We start from the raw sequence: 17,008 nt of genomic DNA, 5'->3' as shown, positions 1-17,008 counted from the left end.
TCATTACTTAGAGCACCATTTGCCCAAGTATTATTTATTCCATTTACAACAAACAAATTGTTGGGGTGGGAGGAATCCTGACCCTAAACCTCATTTCTGGGGCTCTGAACACAGAACTTTTTATCCCGAGCCTACAAAATCATAATTTCTGCTGTTGCAGTCTGTGTGGGCACTGGGGCAGCGTTGAGCCTTTTGATGAGTCTTACAAAGAGAGGGGTTATGAGATTACCAGATATGTGCTAGTAAATGTCGAGAGTAAGCAAAGCACAGATTCCTTTCCAGAGTGTAAGCAAGAAAAGGAGAATGTGGCATCAGATCCAATGTTGCATTGGAACTTGAGTCTCCAGACACTGCAGTCATAAAATATAGCAGCTCTAAAAAACCTTTGCCAATTCACATGATTCACAGCCAGTTTTTTTATTCCTGGCCTCCCCTCTATGCGTGTAGTCCACTGCAATTAATCCAGACCCACCGTTATGGCTTTCCTTTCTGACTGAGCAATTGCTAAATCTTAAAAAAATGCTGAACATTTTTATTACCATCATTTTTATCATTCGTTTGGATGATAATAATGAATTACTTCACTTGCTTCAGGCAATGAACATGATAATTCCTTATCCAGCTCTTTAAGGTTTGGTTTGGACACCGACAACAAATGACTCCAGTGATGACACACAGTAGTATACAGCAATGTCTCTGTGAACAGAACATTGAATAACACACATGCCATTTTTAATATTCTAGTCATTGATAGTCTGAAAGAATGTGTTGGCTGGCAACCAAACTCTATGCACTGTAGATAATGTTTAGGAGAAATGTGACATTCTTATCTGTATCATGTGATAAATATGCATGAGCTATTGTATGATTTTTCCATATCATCATTTTCAAAGGACAATTTATTTATTTATTTATTTGTTTGTTTGTTTATTTATTGCAAAGTCAGAGTAATGGCTTCAGAGCACATTACTTCTGTATTGTTGAGGTAACACAAATGCAGGTGTACAAAAAATCACCTATACATATGATGAATAATAACACTGTTTATTTCAACTAGTACCTTTACTGATACATTCATTGTATTTATGTAAATTTTTATAGTTTTGAAATAGCAAAAAAGTAGTATGTGTGTTTGTGTTTTTTTTTCTTTGTTTTCCAAAATGTGGAAAGTTATAATTTTATTAGATACAACTTTGTCTTTATTGAACTTTAAATATAAATGTTGGGAAAGTATTAACAAGTTAGTCTTTGTAAAAGTGGTTTGTAATTTTGTCTTTCAGAGTAATTCTCCTATAACAACAATGAAGATCTCATCTAAAAAGGTAAAGAGAAGTGGGATGCTTACTTAACGCTTAATAGAGAAACAAATTGACTTAAAGATGTTAAAAGATCAGTTGTAATGTATCATAATAAATATATACAGGAGATTTTCCCTAATTAATATGTAGAAATATGACCAAAACTTTCATGAGCTGTTTATCTGCCCCAGAGCCACTAGGATAAAATAATCTATATTAATAATTAATCATTTCTAATTCACTGAAAGTGGAAAAAAAAAAAAAAGAGAGAAAAAAAAAGCAAGTAAGGAAAAAAAAAGTTCTGAAAGATGAAATTTGTCCTCCATTTCTTTTCATAGCTCCTAAATAAAACCTTTCTTTTAGAAGTCTGGCTTAAAATGCAGTATTAGGTCTATAGAGAAATTGTACATATCTATCTATTAGTAATAATGATGGTTTATGCCTTGAAAATGTATCAGCCGGAGAACCCAATTAGTAACTCTGCATAATATTTATTAATGTGACTATATGCAGAAAAAATAATTAGGTAAAAGACCAATAGCCCTCAGTCGTTAAGAACCAAGTTTTAAAGTCTGAACAATATTAATTCAGCCTGCCTGCCCCAGAATGAAACAACAACAGACAAAGTCCAAAAACATTAAAATTTTCTGGTGTTTCCAAGTCTTTTGTAACAGGAAGGTGGAAACGGTCCTGATCACCTGGGAAATTTCTATTTATTTAGGCTTTATATTTATTAGTGGCTCCTGTTGTGGTCTTGAGTTTATTCCAAAATTAATTCAAAGGTTTTTTGGTATGCGAGTTGAGTCTTAGGTGAAGCTCCTCCACTCCTCCACATCTGAAATAAATCTTTCCATTTCCTTCTACAGCAACAGCTGTATGTGAGCTCAGATGAAGGGGTCACCCAGGTATCCTTGCACCGCTGCCACATCTATGGGACTGCCTGTGCTGACTGCTGCCTAGCCCGAGATCCGTACTGTGCCTGGGATGGCAACTCTTGCTCCAGGTTTTATCCCACAGGGAAAAGGTGAGCAGCCCTGTGAAATCTGCAAGGTTCCTTCCTATTCTGTATGAATAAGTTTTTTGTGCTGCTGTGTAGCTTGGAGCCTTACAATATGATGTGAGATGTCATTCCTTTCAGAAGCAAATACAAACAAAACATCTGTATCTATTGTGCTTGGCGCTGTTCATTGTTCATTACCTAGGAGTTTGCCTTGTTTGTCTTTTCATATTTAAAGTAATGGACGGAAAAATTTTTAAAAAAAAAAAGAAGAAGAAAAAAAAAAAGCTATTCCTCATTATAAATATTAATCTTTACGTTTCACACACACAAAATCAGTGAAATATTTGTTCCCTTTATTTAAATTCAGTTGCTCACTATGGATGTAATTAAGATAACCTTAAATACAGCAAGATATCTCTGAGGTTGTCGAAGGGATAAAGTGTTGTGGTTTTTTGTTTTGTTTTTTTGTTCCTCACTTGTTCCTAAGTGAGAAGAAGTATTTCCAGGAAAATTTCAGGCAAATGTGATTTCCATGTAATTCCTGCAATCTTGGAGATTTTTTATTTATTTTTTTGACATGAGATTTATTAAAGCAGATAGGGAAAGCAATTTATCTTTAATTTATAACAGAGCTAATAGTCCATCTCGTAATTCTTATGCAAAACAGGAGCCTCTTTCCTCCTCCTTAGGGAAATATTTAATAGCAGAGGGTTGTAGTAAGCTTTTGTATTCCTAAGATTTCACATCATGTACAAAGAATATACAATGAAGTACTACCACAGAGGAGACAAAGCTTTCAGTTACATGTCAGAGCTTTGCCTAGTTTGTGTCCCTGTGCTCACTCCCTGCACCTGGGCTGCAGGAATGCAGAAGTCCAGATGCTGTGGACATACTATACCTACATGGGGAAAGCTGGCAGACAGAAACAGGCAAAGCTTGGCTATGCTCCAGTGACCCAACCAGTTGATGACAATGGGATCCCTTGGGATCACGATTACTTTTATCATTACAACCTTTTCTTGAATCATTCCTCATTTCACATAAAAAATGTAAAGCCCAGCGTGGTCATATAACAGTAAAAGATATGGTACAATATCTGTGTTTTTACTGCTTTCACATATTATATTCAGCTTCCAGTTTGAGAACTGACTGTTTTCTTCCATGGAGTAAAGGTCAGAAGACAAGGGTGGAAAGAAAAGGAAAATCTCCAAGCCTCAGGTCACCTAACTCCTACACTAACATAGTCACTGAAAAATAATGAGCAGTCAGGTATACCCAGCCTTTACAGTTTCCAGTGGATTTCTTGCCATTTCTGTGTATAAACCATGGTTATTTCCACTGGGGCTTGCTTCCATGATGACATTTTGTCTTCAGTTTGCTTTTTATAACAAATGAAAATAAACACCTAAAATAGTATGGGAAAAAAGTATATATATATATATATATATATATCTGTTTTTACTATGTGAAGCAAATGACTAATCTTGTTATCTAACAAGAGAGATTATGAAGAAGAAAACTTTGGCGATCAGAGCCAAATCCCATTGTCTAGACAGTATTATCTTTCTGCTGTACACATTTGCTCATTTGCTTCCTTTGACACTTCTGTCTCCCATGATTTACTGTGTCTTCTCATCCAAATTGATTTACCTCAAGACACCGGAGAGTATCTTTATTTTCAAAACACCACCATATCAGCCATTTTTGGATAAATATAAGACTTAAAGTTTAGATTCTCAGAACTGCTTAATGTCACCAGCATATAATTTCTGATGCAGTGGAGCATCTCAAGGTAGCACAGAAATCCTGAAATTCACTGAGAAATTCTCCATTGTTTCCTCTGACTCACATAAACAGCTCACACAGGTTAAAATCCTAAGGCATAATATGAAATACTTTTGGTGTTTACCACCAAAAATATACTTGGAATGTCAGAAACTACTCCTTTGAAAGATTGCCTTTCAAATGTTTCCTCTTAAAACAATCCAGTGAAAGATCATGTGACAAAGGATTATAAGGGCTGTCTCTCATTGTTTGTGCAGTTCATGGTATAACGTGACCAAAGAGGCATCACCCTTAACCCTTAACATTTATGACTTTATGAGTCATAAATGAATAGTTCAAAGCATGGCTGTTACATACCCCAACAGCATCCCTTCGCAACAACATATTTTTTCACTGAACTTGATAAATATTGATCTAATTTACAGAATTTTCAGTAAATGAAATAATGTATCTTAAGAATAAAAATTCAAGTTCTAGATTATCATGCACTGAATTCTGTGAACAGTGACCTCCTAGCCAAAGAGGACTAAAATTCCAGTATGCCCAATCCTAGTAAGCTCCTCAACTACTTAACTACGTAATCACGATTTTACATCTAACATTCAAATAATATAACTAAGCCCCATTTTAAAGTATTTTGAGACTTGGTGAGTTTGAATATATTTGGAAAGAAAGGAGGTCATGTGCCCTGATGTAAAGGACAGAACTGAATCTTAATTCTCCACCATTCTGGTTGAATACTTCAGTTACTCTGCTACAATGGTGGCTAAAGGCACTGAAAATAAGGTGTCTGGCAAAATCAAGGAGGGAACATGTCCTACATTATGATTTTCTGCTGGTGCTTTAGATATGAGATCTGTGACTCTTCTACAATCCATTCTTATGTGCCTGCCTTTTTGAAGACCTCTAGCCTCATTCAGGGGTTCTGCCTCTAAATGTTAGGTCTTGCATCACTAAACCTTTTATGCATTATCTCTAACTCTTCCATCTCTATGCCTTCATTGCAAAACTACTTTACCAACCTAAAGAACAACTGTTTTATGAAATTCTTCAAAATGATTATTCATTTAAACAGTATCTTCTCTCTAGCATCCCTGGCAGCAGCAAAGTAGTCTCAGAGTAGGTAATGAACTATCCCTGATACCTAATCTGGTTAAAAAAAAAAAAAAAAAAAAAGTTTATTTGTTGTGTACCTACCTTGGAATAACAGTTTGTGTTTATAAAATATTTCAGGAGGAGTCGCAGGCAAGATGTGAGACATGGAAACCCTCTGACTCAGTGCCGAGGTTTCAACCTGAAAGGTACTATAATTTAGAGATCCTCGTGCTATATAAAGAACATATGGCTTTCCTTTATATGATTCATTACAGCTCATATTATCTGTGTGGTTTACTGGTAAAGCATAATTATTTTCCAAGTCTAAGTTTTTCCTTGCAATTACATGAAACCTGCACATATGATAAAAAATGATGAACTGTGACATATAAAGTTCAGCGTACATGAAATGAGAAGCTGATAGTGTTGATTAAAAACAGGTACAGTAAATTTGAGGCCATATTATGTTTTGGGGAACATCTTTCAGCAAACAGGAGGTTTTAGACCTACATTTTGAGTTATCATTATTCATTTCTTCCTTTACATGGAAAATCAAATGGCTTCAAATCTCTTTATAAAGTTCCTTATTTCCAGCTGTGCAACTCTTTTGCCAGCCTGGCACAATGTGGATAGATAGTGGAGACAATGATCTGCCCTCCCAGTTCTCACTTTCATCAGATTTCTAGGCACCAGCCAAATATGGCCAAAGTCATAGTCAGAGTAGATACACAAAAAAGAAGTTTAATCCTTTTTAACCCCATGCCTGTATGAGCCAGAGAGTGGCAAACTATGCCATCAAGCCACAGTCCTGTGTTAGAGAATGATACTTCTTCCACTTCTGTTTCTGAGCTTGTGTTCAGTAAGTGTGTTCTCATCTGTTCCTGGATGATGATGTTCCTGGATGATGTTCCTGGATGATCAGCTGGAGATGAAATAATAGATCTCACTCTAAATTTTTGATTACATTTTTAATTGAATAAAAGAAGAATGTTTAAAGAGTTACATGTCAAAGGTTCAGTCAATCATAATTCCACTTAAATGTTGATTTTTTTTTGGGTTCCAGAAGAATCTCCTGGAAGAAAACAGACCACAACAATCAGACAGGCATAGAACCTTCAGGCCAAATGTGGCTAACTCTTCTCTAGCTGCCAGCCCACAGTACCAGTGGGTCTTTCCCCATGATTCAGTATTAGGTCATTTATATGAAGCTTGATTGCTTGAACAGATTAATTACAAAAGATGACCCCACCTGCTCAGTATGTACCTGAGCTCTAAGATATTTATATTGAAGCTCAGGCTTTAAAACATGAAGTACATGAACATCTTTGTGTCCTACCTTGTGGGCATATGCAGTTACCACCCACCTGCTATCTATCCCAAGGACGGGTGTCTCTTCTTTCCATGTGGAAAATGTGAGAATGTCAGCTGTCTGCTTTTTGGGCTGAGAGGAAATAAACATTTAACTTTGACACGGGAGTCTTATTTTCCAGACCTTTTTTTTTTTTAATATGGCTGTATTTATAGATTTATATGTTTTAGCAATTTTAAAGGATGTTTTGGTGACAGCAGTATTGTGTAGGTAGGTGACAGCATCTTCTCCTGTGGAAAAAAGAAAAAGAAACAGCAACGTGGAATTCATATAATTCAAGCCATTTATAGAAAAACTATTATTCTAGGGAGAAAATTGAAACCTACCTAAAAGACAAAAGGGTAGAGAGTTGGACAATGAGAATAAATCTTAAAAGTTCATAAGGAAGACCATGAAGTCTTGAGACTAAGTCTTTAAGCATGATAGGTTGCATGCCTTAGAATTCTCAGCTTGTATATAAAAACATTTTTAGCACATTGCTATTTTTAAGAGATTGTCAAGAACTAAAGTGTTTGTAATACCACTTTTCAAATGTTCCATGAAACACTATAATGCTTCTACACTTGTTTTATACCTTATGGCCACTAGAGAAATGCATTTGTATTCTCTCTCTCTTTTTCTTAGCATGTATAAGTGGTAGGAGGATGGTCTAAACAAGAAGTTAGATATGTATTGATCAACTAAATAGATTTTTTTTAAATGCATTTGTTATACCTAGTCCCAGTGTATATAAGTTGTGCTACAACTCTAATTCTTACCATGTTTCACAGCTACAGACAAGCCAGCCCACAGACAAACTCTTTGCTAGTTTGTGGTCTTTGAATGCAAAATATTTCTACATTATTCTCCTAAAAAAAAAAAAAAGCAACTGATTTTTTTACAACTTAATAAATGTGTTAAGAACTTGCAAGGACTAAAAGAAAAAAACCTCCTTCATTTAGTATCATTACAATTTCACATATCATTTGATTAAAAAAAAAAAAAAAAGGATGAAAAGAATGGGAGATTCAGGGTGAGCAAAACCAGTCTTAAGACTGCAAAACCACAGTCTGATTTTAAACATACAAAATTCTATGTATCTGCATTTCTCACATTATTTTGTATTCATGCTCCTTTGTCTAAATAAATAAAAACATAATAACTTTTATTTTATATATGATGTAAGCTTTTAAATCTGGAAATATACTGTTTTCAGGACAAATACTATAATTTAGTGCAAACAATGAAAATCTGAAAGTTCCTATCAGTAACAACCAATTGTTCATCTATCACAATTATGAAGGGCCACAACAAGTCTAAGTGATGACATACACTCAGCACTTGCCCAGGTGTTGCTGGAGTGCTATAAATTTGACCTGCTCTCAGTTGCTGGCCTAAGTATTTATTGACTTTCAGATTTAGAACCAGGTCCTTTCCTAGAAGGAGAGGCTTTGTAAGAGAAGTGGGTGATTGGCAGTCAAGTCTGCCCTCTCTTGCCTCCCTGTGATACTGCATGACCACTTTAATAGATGGAGCTGTCTTTAATTTAGGTCATTATGTATTTTTATTCACAACAACAATATTACCCTAATTTGTAAACTGTGAAGTGTGAAGAAAAACACTTTGTTTTTCTTTTGATGGTTCCAGAGAGGTGGTCTTTTCTTAGTAGAGAATGAAGTATTTCTGGGAAGAATATGCCTGAGATCAGTTACCCCATCAGCAAGCAGAGCTTTCCAGGCAGGACTCAACTCAATAGAAACATCTAGATATACATTTGCCTGCCAGCCCACAGGTATTGAGTTTCTCAGAAAAAAGATCATGTCCAAGTGTAAAGACCAATAATTTGAACTAGCTGTGATTCTTTACATTTCATTTATTTTCTTTGAAAATCCTGTTCCTTAAAATACTAATTATCTGTTATTTTAGGATCAGATATACCTCACTGGACCTGTATTGCAAATAGTGCAAACACAGTTTGTTTTTTTCTGTATAAAACTAGCATTTACATTATCCTGACCTGTCTTCTTTTCCTTTCTAGCCTACAGAAATGCAGCAGAAACAGTTCAGTACGGAGTGAAAAACAACACCACCTTTCTTGAATGTACACCCAAATCTCCTCAGGCTTCTATTAAATGGCTGCTACAAAAAGATAATGACAGGAGAAAAGAGGTGAGTAATGTTAGCAATAGCTCAGTAAGGGACCTCAGTCAGTATCTAATCCACATCCCAGACCAAGGCAAAATGGTGTTTGTGTTTTCATCAGACTCTCCAGTTACATTGAAGCTGAAGAATGTGTGTGGATGCAGGACACTGGCCAGCACTTTACTTGTATAAGTCAACGCAGAGATTTCAGTATGACTGGAAGGCACTTAACTCCTCAGCTCTGCCAACTTCTATCAAAGCAGAATAGTTATCAGAAAATACCCTAAATTTAGGGAACCAGTTAAGGAATTTTTCCTTCACACCTTGTTAATTGCAAATGGAAAGTTTGCAGCACTCAGGAGTTACTATTGATCTGAGAAAACAGGCATAAAAGCAATAAGCTGTATAAAGTTGAGGAAGAAGTCTGCATGCAGCAGCCTTTCTGTGCTATTGAAGAGATAAAACGCAAAAGTGGGAGAAATGTGAAAGGTTTCTTTAGCAAGAACACGTATTGACAAAAGTATTTCCCCACCATGCTGCAATCACATTTTCCATTACCGCACTCTCTAAGGCTCTCAAGTTTCAGCACTGCAATATACAGTATGATTGTTTATGAGGAATGTGTCTTTCTTAAGTAATATTAAAGTGGAAAACTCCATTTCAAATCCAAGGCAGTTACTGTATGAATAAAAAGGAATAACTTTTGTAAGTAAAAAAATAATGAATATGGTGTCTGTTGATAGATTATAAATACTGAAAAGCATTAATCTCATATCAGGCCATTTTCCAAAATCAGAGAAGACTTACAAAGCCTCTTACTGAGTCTTTCATGCTGATTCTCTCATGCACTGTTCAAAGACTAGAGCCATGTCCTGCCAATCTAGGTGAAATTCTTTAACCTGTTGCTTTAGAAGAACAGCTTCCTTTTTTTTTTTTTTTCCTGATGTTCAATAACAGTATTAGAATCAATCCAGTTTTAAGTAGCAACAAACTAAATCAATGACAAGATTAATTACTTTTCAAGCTAAACTGAATCTCTTGGGTTGCTGAAAATCTTACCTCTACAATGTCTAAAAAAAATTGCAATAACAGAATAGCATAATAAATGCATTGGATCTCAAGAGGGTCAGGTATAATGCAAAGTGCAGTGGCAAAATAGAGAAATAATTCATTAAAATGCCAGAACTGGTATTCTTTCACAGTGGGTTAATTTTTATTTCACAACTGATATGCTAAGAGATATGTGCAGTGTCATTTATAATCAGATTATAGCTCAACAAAATATCATAACTTGCTTTCTTCAGATGATGTTACTATTTCCTGGGACTGTCCAAAATCTGAAACCAGAAGGAAAATAGAAGAGTAGAAAAATTACTCTAGGTTTCCAATGAACCAAGTCCCAGCTGATGCTATTGTGAAGAAAACTTTTTTTATCTGACTTTAAACTCCACAGTTCAAAAACAGTTCTTTGGAGTTAGCCCCAGAAACCTACCAGTCAAAACATTTAACCAGAAGCTACCTTCGGTTCAATGACAAATCAACCTTTGGCCGAATCCTGCACCTGTCTTCCATGAAGTTTCAACGGCAGTGTCTGATTCTGGAAGGAATGGTTGCAGGGATATAACCTTGGCAAATAAAAGTTCATTTTCTCAGCTTCTGTACTTGAACATTATAAAAACTTTTCTTTCATGTAGTCTCCGGATTGACATTTTTGTCTTCATCCCAATCAAATCTACTGTAACATAATGAATACAAATATTAAAACTATTTTTTTAAGTGACACTTAACCTACTTTGAGGTAAGTTCTCTCCTAACATTAGCAGGAACGGTGGTCACTGTGATGCATGATAAAGCAAAATATAATACATTTAAGAAACCCTTAATAAAGAAAGAGGCATTTGAAGCCTTAGCCAGGAGGTCCAATTCTGCGTTGTTCTGTAACATTCTTGAAAAAGTTCATTCTGCCTTTCCTCCCTTTAGGTCAAGCTGAATGAGAGGATCATAGCTACTGAGCAAGGACTTCTCATTCGCTCTGTCCAAGACAGTGACAGAGGGCTTTATCACTGCATTGCAACAGAGAACAACTTCAAGCAAACCTTAGCAAAAATCAATTTCAAAGTGCTAGATACAGAGATGGTGGCCTTCATGACTGACAAGTGGTCCCCTTGGACCTGGGCCAGCTCAGTGCGAGCACTGCAGTTCCACCCAAAGGACTTTGTGGGAGCTTTCAGCCACTCAGAAATGCAGATGATTAACCAGTACTGCAAAGACAGTAGACAGCAAAGTCAGCAGAGGGAAGAATCCCAGAAGATGAGAGGGGACTACAGTAAACTAAAGGCCCTTATCAATAGCAGGAAAAGTAGAAATAGAAGAAATCAGTTGCCTGGATCTTAATTTTATTTTGTAGTAGGAGATATCTTTGTCCTCACTGTAGGAGGCTTATATTTATCTGTTGAGAACAAATTTGAGCAAATATGACAAGAAATAAATGATATTGCAACAAGCTTCAGAAAGTATCATCCTCCCAATAAAATGCAGTGTAACTTAACTAAAGAAAAGATGTGGAGAATTTTCATTCCTAGATGCTTAACAGCACTAGATTATGCTCTGTCCTAGAAGCAAAACTGAGTGTTCTTCTTAAACCAGATTCACATTCAACATCTCAGTATTTAATTACTGTTGAAAAGAAATTGTTACAAAATCAATGCATTATCTTGCAACTTTGGAACTGTACTAAACAGATTGGTGGTGGAAGAATCTGGGTTAAGATGCAAGCTCAAAGTAAGATGGTACTAAGATTTCCTTGCACTGCATTCATGAACATGAGTTTCTACTTGTTTACTGTTCTATACTGGGTTTACAGCTTTCACTCATTGTTCAAATCATGTGAATGCGTGCAGATAGGAAGCAAATATAGTAGAAATGTTTCATTCATTCAAAGGTCAAATGAAGGAATGAGTAGAAGAAAAAGAGAAAAAAGCTTTATATACTTTATCAGAGGAAACACTGATTATTGTGCATAGTATGAGTTGTAATAAATTAATGAGTCTGGAATGTAACTTAAAATATCTCTGCTCATATTGATTTTTATAAGATGTCCTATAACATGACATAGCTTTGTAAGTGGCACAAGCTAAGATAAGAATGTTCATTTATACATACAATTTTGAAAAACACCTAAGTGTCTTGGGTATTTTAGCTATTTTCAAAGAATTACACTCCAGTTTTTTTCAAAGGTCAGAATGTGGGTATACAGTACAATGTTTACTCAAAAATTGTATTTAATCTGCTTCACAATTTATTTGGTCTACAATATAGAAGCAAGTCAGAAATGTCTTTGAAAATTTCAAAACATTATTTTTTCAGCTGGTTTCTCAAAGTTGCAAATATAGTATCTAGAATTACTAGAATTAAAGCATTTTCATCTTTCAGTCTTTATACCTTCCTCCTTTTTTTTTTTTTTTTTTGGTTGGTTGGTTGGTTTTCTGCTGAAAAGAAGATCAGGAGAAGAAAAAAAAAATAAAAAATAAAAAAAATATGTTTGGGTCAAAAAACTAAAGTTTTGAGAGGGATGTTTAAATAGAAATATTTTTATTTAAGAAGCAGCTGTCATGTCTAATGAAGTATGTCATTGAAAATTGGTTACATGTGCATCATCTAGCCTGGGCAAAAAAATCGCGTCCTTTTGAGCAACACTGATGCCAAAAAATAGGGACAAATGTTCATTATTTTATTCTGTAAGAGTGTTCTGGAAGCCACTGGGTTTGTTTACAGGAAATAGACAGTAGGGATTAAATGTATGTGACTACCTTAGAAAAACTTTTATTACGTGATATTTTTATGATGGTATGCAACAATATAAGCTAATTAACTATGTTCTGTTCAATAAATAAATGAATAATAAATAAATAAATACACTTTCTAAAAAATCACCTAGTGATAATAACTTCTGAGCCCAGCGCAGGTAAGAAAAAGTTAGCTCAAGCCAGTAACATGGATACTGTATTTAAAACACAGTTCTGAAAAATTTAATGGATGCTAGTTGTAACTCTTGGGCATTATTTCGATTCTATACTGGGCATAACTCTACAGGATGTAGGAAGACACCTCAGCCAGTGTGATTTAAGATCCAGTGCAATGGAGTTAACTCTGTTATTAAGGTGATACCATAGTTTGATATGTCAGATCGTCACCACCTGATGCAGAATAGCTGGGAAATGGGTCATGATTTATCAAACTACTTGAACACTTGAACCTAAGACCCTTTGATGCTTTGATGCTGTTGGACATGCTTAGTGCTTGCTTCAAAGGGGATGGCAATGCCTGATTGTATGTTACCAAGTAGTTAAGTGTTTTCCTCAGCCAAGGCCTAAATAGAAGTTTTTGAAGTACGCAGATGTTGGTATCTAAGGTCCTTCACATGGAAACCAATGGGTAAATTTTCTTTTTGATTTCTGCGGTCTTGGAACCAGCCTAGAGAACTGGTGAAAAAAATACTTTCTGGGAAAAAAAAAAAAAAAGAAAAAAAAAAACCTTCTGGATTGTGTAAGTTACAAACCAAAAATTGAGTGCCACAAAATGAAACTACCTCCTAGAATGACATTAGTGCATATGCTCTGTATGCTGCCATGCTCTTATTTCCCCAGCAGATTCACTGCAGAGTCAGTGTAATATTAATGTCTATTGTGAGGATCATAATTGTTTCCAGATGGAATACAGTGATTAATAAGTATTTAAGGGTGCAATTTACTCCTTAAGTGGTTAGGTACGGTGATATTTTAATAGGCCCCCATTAGGCCTCAGAAATTATAGTTACACTGTTTTCTAATAGAATATTGGCAATAAGGGATTCCGTTAAAACAATCAGCATAGCTCAGTTTCATATGATTATAAAATAATATTTTTAAAGCTGCTTCATATACCATTATTATGGTATGACTGTTTAAGGGATTATACTTAAACTAACATTTTTCCTGCTGCATGAAAACTTCAGCAAATATATAATAAGTTGCTGTCAGTGCATAACTGGTCCAAGCTTCCATGCTTTAGCAGCCTTCCCCTGTGTATAGAGTAGTCAGGAGCCAGACCCTCAGCTGGTATAAACTAATGTAACTTCCTTGCTGTCCATTTAGCTACTGTGGTTTCTACCAGCTGAGGGTTTGGCCCTAAATGTACAGAGTAGATAAACTTCAATTTTTATTTGTTTAAAGTAGCCCCTCTACTGTAGGTAACACCAAAATTTAGGACTGTAATATTGTTTGTGCTATTTAATACTTCCTATTTTGAGGATTACTAAATTATGTATATAATTTTATTTCTTAAAAAATACAAAAGCAAAAAGACATGTAGGCATAACTTCACAAAATGTAAAGATATGTTCTCTGCTAAGAACTTCACCTTGTACTGATATTTTTTGGTTATTATTATTTTGTGTAGTTTGTAAAGTTTGCTGAAATCTCGACCTAACAATGTGTTCTTTTCAGATGTTGTTGTTACTGTAGATATGCGTGTTTTATTAAGAAAATCCTGTTTTTAAAAACTGTAGGTATGTGTAAAAGTTCCTAGCATGATGAAACTGTCATTACAGTGAATATGCATTATATAGTGTGTAAGAAAGAACAAAATGTAGTTTAACAGTGTTATTTAATTGAATATCTAAAATATTATTTGCCTGACAAAATAAAGTGTGTTGCAACAACTTTTTTTTTTTATTTATTTTATTTTCTCCTTTACAGATATGTTTTAAAAATAAGAAACTTCATTTCTTTATCTGAAGAACAACCCCATAGGCTTACTTAAACAAGTCAAAGAAAATACTTGCTGTATAAGGTATTACATCTGGTACGTTCTGAGTTCTGCTCTAGGCCACAGTGATTTCCAGGCATATATGAGGAGTCAATGTTAAATTCTTTCAGAAAAGACCTTTTGTAAAGATTCTACATATAAACAAGTCAACAGTTTTTCATAATAAAATAAAATAAAATAAAATAAAATAAAATAAAATAAAATAAAATAAAATAAAATAAATAAATGGTTTTCTACTAAGTATGGCATAAAGAAATGTCTGACTTTTAAAAAGGGGAGTGAAATGTAAAGGCTTTTTGCTTTTATTTCACTTGGAAACAAAACAAAGCAAACAACAACAACAAAATACATTTTGTGGAGTCCTGCAAATGAAAATTTGTGTTGTTCAGCTTTTTCTTTCAGTTGGGACTCAATGCATTTGCAAAACTGCTCCGTAGGGAAGGCATGCTGGTGGGGCTGCACCTTAGGGAGCTGCAGCTCTCTCCTGTTTCCTGGCTTGTCCTTAGAGCAAAATTACCTACCTGACACCTACAGTACACTCCTTTTTCCTGCATCACCCAAGCAGTGTTATAATTGGTCTTCTTGTCTTCAGTTTTTCCAGATGGGTTTTAAAAAGAAAACATAGGATCTGCTTTGGAGGGATAATAATTAAAATGTTAATGTCACAAATGCTGACCTTCACAACAAGGTTCTGGATCGTTAAACCTGGATTTTGATTTCCCAAATAGATAGACTCCTGCAAGACTTTATGAGGTGTGAGAAGGATAAGATTACCTCACTCCAGGATTTCCGTACTGGCTGGCTCCTAGATGTGCTGACACTGGATAAGTTACCTGCACTCAGGCCAGTTTGGGTCTGAAGCTGAGGTTTTGAGCACTCCCAAGTGCTGTAGGAAATGATTAGGCTCTAAAAGTCAGGGACTTAAAAGCTAGGCATTTACAGAGTTCAACACTCTGATACACATTTCACGGATCTAATCCTCTGTCTTTAAACCCTGTCCAGTCTTTTGATGATCTCTCCCCCTTCTCTTTTTCCCCACCTTCTGTATAATAATGGTTCAACCACTTATTGTTTTGATTTCTTAGCTCCAGGCAGTGGTAAAACAAATGACTTCTCAGGACATCACATGTGAGATTTTCAAAGACCTAAGCTTTCTTCCTTGTCTTTCAGATTTGTTGGATTTTTTTTATTATTATTATTAATTTTTTTTGTTCATGTGTGAGTTCATTTTCTTTTCTCTTTTCTAATGCCAAGCCCTGTTCATTGAAAGCAGAATGCGAACCGCACACACTTTTACTTATACAGTCTATTGCGATGTGTGTGACTGCAGGATCCCTAGAGGAGCAGAAGAGCAGTGTTAGGCACATCCTCCTCTACATATCCACAAAAGCCAAAAGGGAACCAGTGAAAAATGTTGCATGCATAGGAGGCACCACTAACAACAGGATGGGTCCCAATACTGAAGAATGCTTATGGAATTAATTGTTGTCTCTAGAATTAAGTCAGTGGCTTTAATTCTGTGGAACTGAAAACAGATTAGGACACTGTGACTTTTGTCTAAAGCAATGGACTAGGTCTTGGGAGACCAATATTGCTTTATTCTTTGAGCTGCAGCCAGCTTGTTAAACCCATTCTCCCGCACCCCAAGTTGGTCCACAAAAGCCCTTTCTTCTAATCACTCATTTTCTAAATTATCTTTTTCTGCTCTCTCTCTCTCTTTTTTTTTTTTTTTTTTTTTTTTTTTTCCATCAGGAAACTAAGATAGCATAAGTAATAAAAATGTGCTGGCATTTAACATGTCTGATCTAAACTAGAGACTGAGATTTGAAGATGTCTTGGCATTCTGAACACTATAAGATGCAAATTCAACACAGCTGGCTCAGCAGTCAACAAATAATTACTTTACAGTGATAGACTGTCTTGTATCCCAGGACTCATTATTGGATTCTATATACTGCTTTACAGAGCAAACAGCATTCATGTATTCTTAGCACTGTATCAGCTTCATTACTGCTGATTTGAATGCCAGCCTTATAAATGAAAACGAATGTTTGCTGAGCTCTACAGTCAAGACTGTTTAGGCCAAGGGGTTTCAAACTATCCAACATTTTTAAAAGTCCTGAAACTATTTTAAAGGATTTTAGAAGGAGCAAATTAAAAAATGGTCAGTGTTGTTATCTGTGGGAAATGAAAGTCAGTAAGAAAGACTGTTTTCTAGCTGAGCAACTTGTACAGCAACATGTAGCATGGGGAAAGAGTAAGCAGAAATACATTTATTTAACCTTAGGTTCACAACTCTTTTGGATAGTTGTTGTTCCTTGGCACTTAACAGTAGTTCTGTTTCCAGTATCTGCTCTCTCTCTCTGTCTCAAAGATCCCTAAGAGACATCGGGTTTATACTTGCTTTCAAGTTCATGTCTTAGGACATAATGTCCAGGACATCCTGTCAGGCCTTTCCTCTAGTAAGATATAACATTTATTATAAAAATAACATTGCATATAGTGCTATCTATGATATTTGTCTAAACAGTTTCA

At 35.3% G+C, this 17,008-nt stretch overlaps 1 protein-coding gene across 3 annotated transcripts in view; it reads left to right on the top strand.

Annotated features, from left to right (window-relative positions):
* The window catches only part of SEMA3C (semaphorin 3C), a 152,137-nt gene extending 137,771 nt beyond the window's left edge, over positions 1–14,366 (top strand). For all 3 annotated transcript variants that reach the window (XM_068669916.1, XM_068669917.1, XM_068669918.1), the window contains exons 14-18: positions 1,281–1,322; positions 2,165–2,322; positions 5,317–5,384; positions 8,565–8,695; positions 10,649–14,366. In XM_068669916.1, coding sequence (XP_068526017.1) covers positions 1,281–1,322; positions 2,165–2,322; positions 5,317–5,384; positions 8,565–8,695; positions 10,649–11,062 — 813 coding nt within the window. In that variant the 3' untranslated portion in view covers positions 11,063–14,366. The remainder of the gene's footprint in view (positions 1–1,280; positions 1,323–2,164; positions 2,323–5,316; positions 5,385–8,564; positions 8,696–10,648) is intronic.
* Positions 14,367–17,008: the final 2,642 nt, after the last annotated feature.

This window comes from Anas acuta, chromosome 1, assembly GCF_963932015.1.
Source record: "Anas acuta chromosome 1, bAnaAcu1.1, whole genome shotgun sequence".
NCBI lineage: Eukaryota > Metazoa > Chordata > Aves > Anseriformes > Anatidae > Anas > Anas acuta.
The sequence above is the reverse complement of the archived record's forward strand: the minus strand, read 5'-3'. Positions and strand labels throughout refer to the sequence as shown.